This window comes from Narcine bancroftii, chromosome 1 (assembly GCF_036971445.1).
Source record: "Narcine bancroftii isolate sNarBan1 chromosome 1, sNarBan1.hap1, whole genome shotgun sequence".
Taxonomy (NCBI): domain Eukaryota; kingdom Metazoa; phylum Chordata; class Chondrichthyes; order Torpediniformes; family Narcinidae; genus Narcine; species Narcine bancroftii.
Genome location: NC_091469.1, coordinates 161,252,155 through 161,267,304, shown reverse-complemented (window position 1 = coordinate 161,267,304; position 15,150 = coordinate 161,252,155). Strand labels below are relative to the sequence as shown.

Below are 15,150 nucleotides of genomic sequence, written 5' to 3'. Positions count from 1 at the left end.
CCGTTTTCAGAGAGAAATTTGTTGTTCCTCAACACGCACAACTGATTACTTTTTAAATCAGCCACTTCAGTGTCTTGACGAAGAAACTTGCCCATCAGGGCTTTCTAGAGGATAACCTCTTTCTTTCAGGTCACTACAGAGTTCCTTTTTGTTTCTCTTATTTCAAGTGAAACATTAGGCAGCCAGTCCTTTCCTCTTGCATGAACCACAAGGGCTTTGACCAGGCTGAACTAAGCACTCACAACCCATCTTCCAAATGGGGTTTTTCCACAGGTTTTCCAGCTTGTCCTGTTCCAGTCCCTGCTGCTGCTGTCTGTAGCTCCTCAACACTGAATCTCTCTCTCAGAGAGAAAGCCTGTTTTTCTCTCTCTGCTTGCAAAACCACATGACCCTCTTAGAACAGCAAGTTCCCAACCAGACAGCCTGTGGCTCTGATGAGTTTTTTCATCTGTTGCTTTTTTGTAAACAACAATCCATTAGTGACGTCTCTTGGGCACCCTCCAAAGCTTTTGTAAAGGCTCATGGCGCCAGACTGTCTAGCATGAGCAGAGCTCCGGTACTTTAAGTAAGATCTTTTTTTATGTGACCTCCACTAAAAAACCTGCCCCAATTTATCTCCCAAAAAACATATCTATATACAATACAAACACAACATAATCTGTCACACTTTCTACCCACATACCACCTTAAGCAATCCCTTACTAATCACAGAGCACTGATGGCATAGGGAATACGTAAAGTGGTATGTGAGTGGAATGAAAAAGGTTGAGAACCACTGGTGTATGGTATGCTGGCCTTCACGAGTTGGGCATTGAGGTCACGTACCATGAGGTAATATTGCAATTCTGTAAAACTCTGGTGAGACCACACTTGGAGTATTGCATTCACTATTGGTCACATTGTAGGAAGGATGTGGATATTTGGAGAGAATAGAGAAGAAATTTAACAGGATGTTGCCTGGATTAGAGAATGTGTCTTATGAGGCAAGGTTGATAGAGCTAGGGCTTTTCTCTTTAGAGCAATCAAGGATGAGAGGAGACTTAATAGAAGTATGAGGGACATAGATCAGAATTGGACAGCCAGCACCTTTTCCCAGGGGGACAGTAGAACATACCAGAGGACATCAGTCTAAAGTGAGTGGAGGAAAGTTTAAGGGAGATGTCAGAGGTGAAATTGTTGAGCAGAAAGTGCTGGGTGGCTGGAATACATTGCCAGGGTTGGTGCTGGAAGCTAGTACAATAGGGGCATTTAAAAGCTTCTTGCATGGATGTAAGAAAAATTATGAATGTGATTAGATTGTTGTGGAGTAGGTTTACATAGGCTGGCACAACATTATGGACTGAAGAGCCTGTACTGTGCTGTATTGTTTTATGGTCTAACATGATCTGTTGGAGTGGCAGAGCATGTATGAAGTGCCAAGCAGTCAACATACTTTTAATACTTAGTGCAAAATAATAGAGGCTAAAATTCCAAAACAAAAATTTAGCACCAGAAAAAAAGAAACCGATGCAGGATATTTAACCTGAAAAACCCTTCTTCGGAATTGGAAGCAAGAATGCAAGCATGTTTTCAGTTGGGTGGAGTGAATAGATGGAACCTTTTCAACACACTTGATATCAGGGCCAACATTCCATTAGCATTCCTTCTCACCAATTGCCCTGATGTGCTAACAATATATCTTTCAAGCACCAGGATGCACAATCCCTCTGTGTTGCTGCTTTCTGCATCCTTTCTCCATTTAAATTATACTTTTATCCTTATACAATTTTTTTCCTATTTTGTTGCATTTGCCAGATTTTGCCCCATATTTATGGAAAAATGGAACAATCTCCACATCCATGTATCAAGCTGCGGTAGCTTTTTTAGGCCTTGATGAATCAATTTACATCTTGATATTTAAATGTTGAGAGACTCTCTTCCTCCTTCAGGGTGAAAGATGCTCTCCCAAGCTGAGATCGTGCCTTCTAGCCCTCAGAGGGACTACATATATACATACATACATATATATAAGCTTTTTCAAAAATCCGCACTAAACCTCCAACCCAATACCTTAAACCTATGGCCTCTGGTTCTATATAGGGAAAGTTTCTTGCTATCTACCATATTTATGCCGGTAAAATTTTGTAAACCTCAGCCTCTACTCCAAGACAAACCAACCAGTCTCTCATAACTGAAACAGTCCATCCTAGGGAATGTCCTGGTGAATCTCTGTTTTAGTGCAATGATATACTACCTGTAGCGTGGTTTATTCATTCAGGACCCTAACAAATGTTTTGTTTCATTGTGCCACAACTTCCTGCTTTTTGATACTTGTACTTGAGAATACTTGCCTTCACAGTCCAAGTTTGCCTTTATAACCATCTGATTGTCTATATACAACCTATCAAAACAGTGTCTCTCCAGACCATGGGGCCTGCACAAGATACTGTACACAATGATCACATAAATATAATCTATATAGATATTTGGGATGATTTTCACAGTTTCTGGATACTGTTCATCTGTCTCACAACCTAGGGGAATAAGTTATTCCAGAGCCTGCCAGTCCTAATTTTGCTCCTTTTTCACCATCTGCTGTTCCTCAATGTTCTCTAGGGCCCTACCATTTATTGTGTATGCCTTAAGTGCATTTTCTCCTCCCTGCTGTCAGCAGTCCTACAATTATCTGACTGGCACCAGGCAATTTTTCTCCCTTTTGTTTCCACTCCAGGGGGAATTTTAAATAAGGAGTCATTTACAAGGTAAGGAGACAGTCATTTAGAACTGAGATGCACAGGAACCTAATCAGAATTAGCTCCATTGCCATGAACATGTGGTCATGATATTTGTTGTTTTACAGCAGCAGGATTGTGCATTGTGTCTGTCTTTGGCTTGGCTTCGCGGACGAAGATTTATGGAGGGGGTAAAAAGTCCACGTCAGCTGCAGGCTCGTTTGTGGCTGACAAGTCCGATGCGGGACATTGTGTCTGTAAAATTGCAATAAATACAATTCCATATATACAGGATTTAAAAAAAATAAATAATTGGTCATTTAAGAGAAGGTTGGATGTGTACATGGAGGTGAGGGGGTTGGAGGGATATTGGCAGAGAGCGAGAGGATTGAGCTAGTGGAGTTGTTCAAGTGAACCGGTGTGGACTCGAAAGGCCGACATGGCCTGTTTCCGCTCTGTAAATGGTTATATGGTGCAAAAAATGATTGTTCAGAAATCTGATGGCAGAGGGGTAGAAGCTGTTTTTGTAGTACTGGGTCCTTGTCTTCAGGCTCCTGTATAGGTATACCCCGCTTTCCAAAACTAGAGCTTTCCTACAGAACCTTTGATAAGCCAAAATGACAGAAAGTGAAGAAGCGATTACCATTGATTTCCGTGCGAAATATTTTTGAGCATTCTCAGATCCAGAAAAGAAACCACCTAATCATACCAAATAGCACCTAAAACCTAAAATAACACTAACCGATGGTAAAAGCAGGAATTATGATAAATTCTCGGTCAATATAAGGTAGAAATAATGTATGTGCAGTGTAGTTTCATTCATCAGAATTGGGAAGACTCTGAGATTTTACAGCCCCGCCGGCCATGCACTGACCGCTTTTTTGTAAAATTGGAAAACCTTTCGTAAAATTGAACACTGCTTTCTTCGTAAAAGTGAATTTTTGTAATCGAGTTTTCGGAAAACAGGGTACACCTGTACCTACTTCCTGATAGTAACAGTGAGAAAAGGGTGGTAAGGGTCCTTGATGATAGAGGCTATTTTCTTGAGACACTGCTTCTTAATGGAGTGAAGACTGAAGCCCATGATAGCACTGGATGAGTTTGCAACCCTGTGTAGCCTATGCGTTGGCACTTCCATACCAGACTGTAAAGCAACTAGTCAGAATGCTTTCCACGCTACACCTACCAAATTTTCTGAACCTGCTCATGAAATATGTATAGCCTCTGGTGTTCCTGCTCATAGTTGCATCGACAAGATGACCCCATGATAGTGGGGTGAATGCGAAAATGGATCAGCACATGATTGAATGGCGGGGCAGACTCAGTTGGGTGAATAGCCTGTTTCTGCTCCGTTGTCTTATGGTTCCGCTTATGATAGGTCTTCAGAGATGTTGACACCCAGGAATTTAAAGTTCCTTACGCTCTCCACTGCTGACCCTTGATGAGGACACCCTTGTGTTCTGCTGGATCCCTTCCAGAAGTCCTCGATCAACTTCTTAGTGCAACCTTTTCTCATAGAGGGTGGTGTATCTCTGGAATTCTTCAGCCCAAAATTCTGTAGGAAGCCTATAAATAATGAAAGATCAGAAAATTAAGAGTGAAAGGGAACTGGCTTAGAAGAGAATTGTGGAGCAGATCAACCCACATTGAATGGTGGAGTGGGATTGAGAACCAAGTGGTCCACTCTTACTGTGTTCTTGTACAGTAATAAACTGGGATATATTTCACCCGGGCTTGGCAGTTTCTCTGGTTTCAAGAGGGTTCATTTCTTTAATCGTTGCTATGCTTAGCCTTTCACACTTGTCAGTTTTAAGTTCAGCGTCATCTGCAATGTGAGACAGTTGACAAGCATTCATTAAGAACCTTATCTACATCAGAGGTTATGCTTCAGTTGTATAGCATTGGAAGACAACATCTGGCATTGAGTTTGGTCTTGGCCATATCATTTAAGGAGGGATGTTAATATTGGAAGGTATTCAGAAAAGATGTTCCAGAATGGGCGGGTTGTTGTTTGAAGAAAAGGTAGCAGGTTAGCCTTTGATCCTTTGGAATTTAGAAGACTGAGCAGGGTCTTGGTTAGAACATCCACAAGGATCCAGTAGTGGAAATTGAGAAGCTGTTTTCTCTTGTGGAGTAATCCAGAATTAGGGACCACTGTTCAAAAACAAAGAGATACACGATTTGAATTTGTTTATTTCTTTGTCTTGAGATTTTAACTCTTCCTCTAAATGGGTGGAAGCAGGAGTCTGAACATTTTGAAGGCAGAGGTAGATAAGTACATGATGATCAAGGAGGTGAAAGGTAGATAGGAATGTGGAATTGAGGTTTGAATCAGATGAGCTGTGATCTTAAACATTGGAGCAAACTAAGGGGTTGAATGGCCTACTGCGAATGAGTTCCTGTGCCTCACCACCAGATTTTCAGGGCAATTAGTTGGCAATAAACACCTGTAAAAATAAAAATTTGGAATTGTTTGGTGAATTTTGGGATTCTGGAATCCATGATAGCATCTCAGTAAAAGATCCCAACCTGAAATGCTGACTGATCATTTATCTGCACAGATGCTGTCTGGACCACTGAGTCCCTCCAGCTTCACATTGCCCAAGATTCCAGCACCTGCAGTTAAATACATCAGTACAGGCCCTTCAGCCCAGATGTTGAGCCAACTATATAAACCTACGCCATGATCAATCGAATCTTCCCTCCCTCAGCCAATAATAGACGGTCTACAACCTTGGCGGGACTGAGAACCATGCCCTAGGGGGGTTGTTTAATGGGCTAATATAGCTGGGGCATGCAAATTCTCGCAGCTTTTTTAGCTTCCTTCCCAACTTCCTATATTTACTCTTCAGGACATCATTCCTTTTCTTAACTGTGTCATTACTAGCAATGTGTAGCATGACCTGGCCTCTCACCCTCCCTCACAAGAATGCCATGAACTCCATCTGAGATATCTCTGGTACCTGGGAGGTAACATACCAACCTGGAGTCTAACTCATCCATAGTATCTCCTGTCATTTCCCCTAACCAATGAATCCTCTGTAGCTGGCTGCTACAAGCTATAGGCTGTGGAGCCTATAGCACAGGAGAGGTTGTAGCTCCATGCAGGTTAGCTCGGAAAGAACCCGCTGTTCCCAGAAAGAATGACATGAACCCAGTTGAGTGTCGTTAACGCTGAGCTTTATTGGGCTCACAGCCCTGCTTTTATTCTCAAGCTGAGGGGAGTGGTCAAAGCCCCTTCAGCACTGATTGGTGTGTTTATGATCTGCTTTCCCTGATAGGCCAGTTAAGATCTTTTGGTTGTGGCCAATTGGAGGGCAGCGCTGCAGGCCTCCCGCAGCCTGGTGGATCGTCGCGTTCGTCCTTCATTTTTTGAGGCCCCTGGGGGAGCTGCGAAGGGCCGCCACACCCCAATCATATTGCTCTCCTCTTCTTTCCCCCCTTCCCTTCTGAGCCATAGGCCCAAAGTCAATGCCAGAGATCTGGCTGTTGTAGGTCAGCAAACTCCGCAGCCCACCCAAGCCAGCAGTAACTTTTCCATCAAGCTTCCGAATGACCTGGAGTTCATCCAACTCCAGCTTCCTAATGCTGTCTATAAGGACCGTAAATCCAGAAGACAGAGGAGTAGAAATAGGCCATTCAGCCCATCGAGTCTGCCCCACCATTAAATCATGAGTTGATTCATTTCCTCACTGCCCGGCCTTCTCCCCATAACCTTTGATCCTCTGGATCATCTAGAACCTATCAACCTCTGCCTTAAACATATAAGCAATGACTTGGCCTCCTCAACTGCTTGTGGCGACAAATTACACAAATTTACTCACATTTGTTCTAAGTGGCCACCCTTCAATTTTGAAGTTGTGGGCGCTTATTCCTGATTCTCCCACCATTGGAAATAATCTTTCTATCTGGACTCTGTCCATGTCTTTTATCATTCAAAATGTTTCAATTAACTCCCCACCCCACCCCCATTCTCCTAAATTCCAACAAGAACTGGCCAAGAGCGGTCAAACGACCCTCATGTGATAACCCTTACATTCTCAAAATCATCCTTGTGAATCTCCTCTGAACCTTCACTAACACCAGCACAACCTTTCTGAAATGAGGATTCCACAACTGCTCTCAATACTCCATGTGAGATCTCACCAGGGCCTTAAGAAGCCTCAACGTCACGTCCCTGCTCAGGTATTCTATTCCTCCTGAAGTGAACGCCAGCATCGCATTCGCCTTCTTCACCACCGACTCAACCTGCAAATTCACCTTCAGGGTATCCTGCACAAGGACTCCCGGGTCCCTTTGCTTCTGGGGATTTTAATTTTTTCTCTCATTGAGGAAATATTCTGCCCATTTATTTCTTATACCGAAGTGCATGGCCATATATACTTCCCAACATTGTACAGGTACTCCCCGACTTACAATCCACATGACTTATGGCCATCCGTACATATGACCGAAAAGAAATGAAAACATATATAAAATTACAGCAGCCGGACACCACAGTACGGGCCCGACCGCAGGAGACCCAAGGTTAACGTGTTCGATTGCGTTCATTTTGAGATCCGACCAGTCCATCAGAACAGAACACTGATGTAAGTCGGGGACTACCTGTATTTCATTTGCCATTTCTCTGCTCATTCTCCTAATCTGTCTCAGATCTTCTGTAGCGCCCCCCCCACCCTGTTTCCTCTACACTACCTGCTCCTCCACCTACCTTTATATCATCTACAAATGGGCCACAAAGCCATTTGATCCATAATCTAAATCATTGCCGTACAACATCAAAAGAAACAGCCCCAACACTGACCCCTGTAGGACACCACTCACAACGGGCAGCCAAACCAGAAAGGGATCCTTGTATTCTGACTCTCAGCTTCTTGCCAATCAACCTCTGCTCTATCCAGTATGTTTCCATGAGCTCTTAGCTTGTTAAGTAGCCTCATGTGCTCTTGAGGAGCTGCAGCTGGATGCATATCTCATGCTGAAGTCGTCAGTGATGCTGGGCATCTCCCTGACAATCCTCATTCTGCAAGAGAAGTGTACAACTGCACGTTCCCAAGTCATTGCCTAAAAGCATATGGAGGCAGAAATCCTCATCACTTTCAAATTATACCCGGACGTGCACATAATGATTCTTGGGCAAGTACAAATATTTGTACCATATTTGTGTCTACCTTGAGTGTGAGACAGGCAGTGAATGTAAATCACTTTTAAACAGTTGTTTAATTTTTTTTCTTTACGTGAAATCTTGCTCTGAACATACCAAGGTCAGAAAGTCTGCTGCCAGGAAATATGTTCTTGGGCTTGTGTTATATCTAAATGGAGAAGATTAAGGCAGCCATTCTCAACCTTTTCTTGGCTCTTGTCCCCTTGGGACTGGCTCATCCCTGTGAAGCAGTCAAGTTTATTTTGTTTTTTCCATACTTCGACTGACCACCTAACAATATTTTATGATTGCATACTATGTCCCCTCCCTCCTATATGTGTTCTGGCCCACAGGAGAGCCTCATGGCCCCTGTTGAGAATGGCTGGATTAGATTGTATCAGAGTCACTTCCTGTTTGCTCACCACGCTTAGGGTCTCACTGTCATTTTAGAATTGCAGGTTGTACGCAACAAAACACTTGCGTGTATTACTACGAGCCAATGTGGAGTTCTTCAGCAACTGGGGCATAGAATTACTAGTGACGCAGCTGCACGACAAAAATAAAACCATCTCTTCTGAAGCACTTGATATCCTGGATGAGGCATGTGAGGACAAGGTGAGTCTTGTCACTGTGAAAATGTTCAGCTTTTGAGGCTTATTTTTATTCTCCTGAACTGGTCCTGCTTCTGCAAAGGGAAATGTATTAGTTTAGTTCACAATGTTTATAAGATTTCCATTAATGCTTGCACTTACATCCTGTTTAAAGTATTGCTGTGGTGTTGGAATTGGGATTTGAGCCCTTGAACTGATGGGAAGAAGAATCTCAGCACCTCTGGTCATGGTCTAATTGCTCATATTACAATTACAGTACGGAAACAGGCCATGTCGGCCCTTCTAGTCCGCACCAAGTTACGTGAAACTCCAGCTAGTTCCACCTACCTACTCCCTGCCCATATCCCTCCAACCCCCTCACATCCATGTATTCATCTAACCTCTTCTTAAAGGACAGAATTGACCCTGCCGCAACTACCTCTTCCGGAAGGTCATTCCACTCAGCCACCCCTCTCTGAGTGAAGAAGCCCCCTCTTGGGCTGCTGAGTGTCTGATTTAGCATTCGATTTCAAGACAAATGTGACCGTTTGGCAGTGGAGTGAGAGAGTTGCCAAAATAGTTTAACCATAATCTTGTCTTCGAGCTCAGTTATCACAGTCTGGCTCTTGAAACACACAGAACTAAGACCTAGTTTACACACATTTAAAGCGTGGCACTTATTGAAAACTGCTCATTCATCTCCTGGGCTTTAAGATCCATACAGTTTGGGACAAAGATACTTGTTTCCTTTATTTACCCCTGTGATCCACAGTTTTCAATTTCTAATCAAACAAATCACATGTAATTAAAGTGTACATTCCAGATTTTATTGAAGGTTATTTGTCTACATTTTGGTTCAACCATGTAGAAATTACAGCATTTTTTAGATGTAGTCCCTTAATGTTTGGGACATTTGGCTTCACAGGTGATTATGAATACTCAGGTATGTTTAATTGCTTCATTGGTGCAGGTATAAGAAAGCTAGACTTGCTTCTAACCTTTTAGTTTAATTTATTTATATAGCACATTAAAACAGCTCACATTGACCAAAGTGCTGTCCAGATCAAAAAGACATCACAACTAGGCAACTATTTAAAGAACAGAATAAAACGAAAGTTTAGAACACAAGGTAACAATCAGCTGAATGAGGAGGACTCAAAATGCTAGTGAATAAAAGTACATCTTGAATCTGGATATAAAAGAGTTAAAGGAAGGGGTTGGTTTGATAGAAGGAGGAATATTGTTCCACAGTTTTGGGGCTGCAATAGCGAAGACGTGATCTCCTCTGAATTTATGATTTGAGCACAGAACAGCCAAGCACCCCAAGTTAGCCGACCTGAGGGGTCTTGAAGTGGAATAAGGAGTTAGGAGATCCGTGATATAAGAAGGGGCTAGCCCATTAAGGGCTTTATAGACAAACAGGAGAATTTTAAAATCAATTCTGAGCTGTACTGGCAGCCAATGGAGAGACGTCAGAATAGGAGTGACATGGTCCCTCTTTTTTTTATAATTCTTTATTTATCGCACTATGAACCATATCAACCAATATATTTACAGATGCATCTCTTTAAATATTCACAGTGACATTTTCTCTTTTTTCCCCATCCCTCTCTTCCCCCTTCCCAGCCCCCTCCAAAAACAGTAAATATTGGACATATAAAATACAATAAAACAATATCTTTATACAAAAGGAACACAAACAAAAAAGACGTTATCATCTACTTATTCACATTAAATCTGATCGTGTTTATCTTCTCATCATTTTAGGTGGTGGTGGTCCGAGGCCTGCTCTTTCTGTTATGTTCCATATATGGTTCCCAGTTTTTTTCAAACATTGTAACTTTGTCTTTTAAATTATGTGATTTTTTTTTTCCCAATGGGATACACTTGAACTTGGTTATATATTCCGTTAATGTTTATTGTCATACAGTCCAACGTGGCCATCTTGTATCTTTATTTTCACTTCTTTTCCTCCTCTTCTCCACCTCCATCCCCTTTTTTTCCATTACTGTTTTTTAAGTTTTCCTTTTTGATCTCAATATATGACAATGCACTTAAGACATGAAATACCCCAACAATCCCCACAAGCAATAACCCTTTAACCCCAAATGAACTTCCCCTCCTTGGATTGCCCTTTGTCCCTTGACAGCAACCACAACTCCTCTTTCCATTCAGTTTGCGAACTTACTCGCAAGCATCAACTGATTTCGCAGTGACCATTATTCTCCCCCAGAGAACACTATTTTCCTATACATATATAAAAAAGCTCTCTCTTTTTTTCCCCTTCTTCCCCTTCTCTTATCCATCTTTAAATCTTTATATATACATAATCTTTACTTTATATTTTGACGTATTTTTGTATATTTTCTTGTGGTCTCCTTCTTGTCACTCCTCCTCCTCTTCTTCTGTCCTGCAAATGTTCAGCAAATTCTTGGGCTTTCTTTGGGTCCGAGAACAGTCTATTCCGTTCCCCAGGAATAAATACTTTGAGTACTGCTGGATGTTTTAATATAAAGTTATACCCTTTCTTCCATAAGATTGTTTTCGCCGTGTTGAATTCCTTCCTCTTCTTTAAAAGTTCGAAGCTTATGTCGGGGTAAAAAAATATTTTTTGTCCCTTATATTCCAACGGCTTATTGTCTTCTCTAACCTTCTTTCTTGCCTGCTCTAGTATGTTTTCTCTTGTTGTATATCTTAGAAATTTTACCAATATGGATCTCGGTTTTTGATGTGGTGGCAGTTTCGGTACTAGCGCTCTATGCGCCCTTTCGATTTCTTCATCTGAATCTGTTGTTCCCAGAACCTTCGGGATCCATTCTTTTATAAATTCCTTCATATCTGACCCTTTTTTGCCTTCTTTCAGGCCCACTATTTTTATGTTGTTTCGCCTACTGTAGTTTTCTAATACGTCAATTTTTTGTGACAGTAAATCTTGTCTCTAATTTTTTTTCACTCTCTTCCAACTTCCCTCTTAAATCATTTATCTCCATTTCCACAGCAGCTCCTTGTTCCTCCACATTTTCTACTCTTTTCCCTATTTCAGTCATGACCATCTCTAAGCTTTGCATTCTGTCTTCAGCTCTTTTCATTTTTTTGATTGAACTATAGCCATTCTTTTAATTACCTCATTTGTTCTTTGAAAAAGGCTTTATCTAAATTTTGTCCTATTTTTCCTTCTTTCCTTTGAAATTCTTGGTCTTCTTCTTCCTCTTCTTCTGTGTCTATATCTATGTCTGTGTTGTCTTCTCTTCTCTGGTGAGCTGCTTCTGTGTCCTTTCTGGGCCTCCAGCTGCTGTGTCTCCTGCTGTTGGGCCTCCCGCTGCAGGTTGACCCTCTGCTGGGCCCCCTGCCGCAGTCGTTCCCCCCTGCCGGTCGCCACGTTGCCGCTCACCCTCTTCCAGCCCTTCATTCTCTTTCTCACCACTTCTTTCTTGCTTACTTCCCCCAGCCTAATGCCCCGGTTATGAGCGTCTCTCAGCTGGCCGCTCCGCAGCTGGCCGCTCCTCAGCTGAGTTCCCCTCCCGCCGGCATTAACCTTTTACTTGCGCACTGTGCATGCGCAACTCTTCACGCATGTGCAGTTGCGCACCTCTTCTTGGCTCTGAGAGCCATTTTGGAAGTTCGCCGGTCTGGAGGACACGGCTCTTCTGGGGACTCACCAACATCGGAGATCGGCCGTTCCTTTCCACGGTGGCTCTCTGCTCCGACGTGCAAGTAAGGCCTTCTTCTTTCTTCTCCAGTGATTTTCCTTCTTCCCTTTTCTCTGTTATTCTTATTTTTTTCTCTTTTGGGTGCCATCTTGTGTCTCTTCTCTGAAACTTTCTCTTTCTCTTCCTGTATTTTGGGTGGAATTGAGGGGTGAAGGAGGCATGAGGGTGCTAATAGGGGTGTATTACAGACCACCAAATGGGTCAAGAAAACTAGAGGAACAAATGTGTAGAGAGATAACATATATGTGTGAGAATCATAAGGTAGTGATCATGGGAGATTTTAACTTCCCTCACATTGATTGGGATACCCATTCAGTTAGAGGGCTGGATGGGCTAGAGTTTGTTAAATGTGTTCAAGATTGTTTTCTGAATCAATTAGTAGAAGAACCGACTCGGGATGGTGTAATACTGGATCTCCTGTTAGGGAACGAGCTAGGTCAGGTATCAGACATTAATGTTGGAGATCCAATTGGGTCTAGTGATCATAATTCTGTTAGTTTTAAGGTAGTTTTAGGGAAGAGCAAGGAGGGGCCTAAAGTTGAGGATCTGGATTGGAGAAGAGCAAATTTTGAAGGAATAAGAAGGGATTTGGGCAGTATTGAGTGGGACAGGATATTTTCAGGTGAGTGTGTAAATGAAAAATGGAGGATATTCAAAAAAGAAATTTTGAGGGTACAGAGTAGTTACGTCCCAGTGAGGATCAAAGGAAAGGCTGGAAGTCATAGGGAGGCTTGGTTTTCGAGGAATATTGGAAATTTGGTTAGGAGAAAAAGGGAGGTGTACAAGAGGTATAAAGAGCAGGGAGCTGAGAAGTTGAAGGAGGACTACAAGGAGTGTAGAAGGAATCTTAAGAAAGAAATTAGAAAGGCCAAAAAAAGGCACGAAGAGGCTTTGGCAGACAGAGTAAAAATAAATCCAAAGGGTTTCTATAAGTACATTAAAAGTAAAATATTAGTGAGGGATAAAATTGGACCCCTTGTAGATAGTGAGGGTAGGCTGAGTGAGAAGTGAGAGGAAATGGGGGAAATTTTGAATGATTTCTTTGCCTCGGTATTCACTAGGGAGAAAAATATTGAACCAGTTGAGGTAAAGAAAAATAGTGGGGAGGTAATGAAGCATATAAGGATAACCGAGGTGGTAGTGATGGCTGTGTTGAAAAAGATAAAGGTGGATAAATCTCTGGGACCGGACAAAATATTCCCAAGGACACTCAGGGAGGATAGTGGACAGATAGTGGGGCCATTAACAGAGATATTTAGGTCGTCACTGGCCACAGGGGTAGTGCCAAAGGATTGGAGGGTGGTGCATGTGGTTCCGTCTGCTGTTTAAGAAAGGGTCCAAATGTAAACCTGGGAATTATAGGCCCGTGAGTCTGACGTCTGTGGTGGGCAAGTTGATGGAAAGTGTTCTGAGGGATGGTATTTACAAATATTTGGAGGTACAAGGATTGATAGGGAGTAATCAGCATGGTTTTGTCAGGGGTAGATCATGCTTGTCAAACCTGATTGAGTTTTTCGAGGGGGTTACAAAAAAGGTTGATGAAGGGAAAGCTGTGGATGTTGTCTATTTAGACTTTAGTAAAGCTTTTGACAAAGTTCCCCACAGGAGGTTAGGAAAAAAGGTGGAGGCATTAGGTATAAATGAGGAGGTAGTGAAATGGATTCAGCAATGGTTGGATGGGAGGTGTCAGAGAGTAGTGGTAGAAAATTGTTTGTCCAATTGGAGGCCGGTGACTAGTGGAGTTCCTCAGGGTTCGGTCCTGGGTCCACTATTATTTGTTATATATATTAACGATCTGGATGTAGGGGTGGAGAACTGGATAAGCAAGTTTGTGGATGATACAAAGATTGGTGGTGTTGTGGACAGTGAGGAAGGTTACCGTAGATTAAAAGGTGATTTAGGAAGGCTGGAGGTGTGGGCTGAGAAATGGTTGATGGAATTTAATACAGATAAGTGTGAGGTGTTACATTTTGGAAAGGCAAATCTAAATAGGTCATGTGCATTAAATGGTCGGCTATTGAGATGTGCAGAGCAACAAAGGGATTTAGGAGTTATGGTAAATAGTACCCTCAAGGCTGATACTCAGGTAGATGGTGTGGTGAAGAAGGCATTTGGAATGTTGGCCTTCATAAATCGGAGTATTGAATTCAAGAGTAGGGAGGTTATGATGAAATTGTACAAGGCATTGGTGAGGCCAAATTTGGAGTACTGTGTACAGTTTTGGTCACCAAATTATAGGAAAGATATAAACAAAATAGAGAGAGTGCAGAGAAGGTTCACGAGAATGTTGACAGGATTTCAAGGTTTGAGTTACCGAGAAAGGTTGAGCAGCCTAGGGCTTTTTTCTCTGGATCGTAGAAGATTGAGGGGGGATTTGATGGAGGAGTTCAAGATTTTAAAAGGGACAGAGAGAGTCAACGTGGATAGGCTTTTTCAATTAAGAAAGGGGGAGATTCAAACTAGAGGGCATGGTTTAAGATTGAAGGGGTAAAATTATAAGGGGAACATGAGGGGAAATTTCTTTACGCAAAGGGTGGTAGAGATGTGGAATGAGCTTCTGACAGACGTGGTCGAGGCAGGATCATTGGTTACATATAAGGAAAGACTGGATAGTTACATGGAGAGGAGAGGACTGGAGGGGTGTGGACCGGGTGCTGGTCAGTGGGACTAGGAGGGTGGGGATTTGTTACGGCATGGACTAGTAGGGCCGAACTGGCCTGTTCTGTGCTGTAAGTGGTTATCTGGTTATATTTTATGTTTATTGAGCTTTGTTTTTTGAAACTTTTTTTATTTTCTCTGGAGAGGGCTGGTTCCACTCGACCAGCCACTACTCCATCACGTGACTCCCACATGGTCCCTCTTCTTGGCTCCTGTCAGGAGCCTGGCTGCAGCATTCTGAACCAGTTGCAGACAGAATAATGAAGATTGACTAATCCCAGTATATAGAGAGTTAAAATCGTCTAAACGGGAGAATATAAGGGCATGAATAATTTTTT

The 15,150-nt window shown here is 42.4% G+C and overlaps 1 protein-coding gene across 8 annotated transcripts in view; it reads left to right on the top strand.

Moving 5' to 3' along the window:
* Positions 1-15,150, top strand: part of LOC138735618 (rapamycin-insensitive companion of mTOR-like) — a 265,357-nt gene that overhangs the window by 161,116 nt on the left and 89,091 nt on the right. For all 8 annotated transcript variants that reach the window (XM_069883715.1, XM_069883709.1, XM_069883692.1 and 5 more), the window contains one exon: positions 8,305-8,469. In XM_069883715.1, the coding sequence (XP_069739816.1) occupies positions 8,305-8,469 (165 nt within the window). The remainder of the gene's footprint in view (positions 1-8,304; positions 8,470-15,150) is intronic.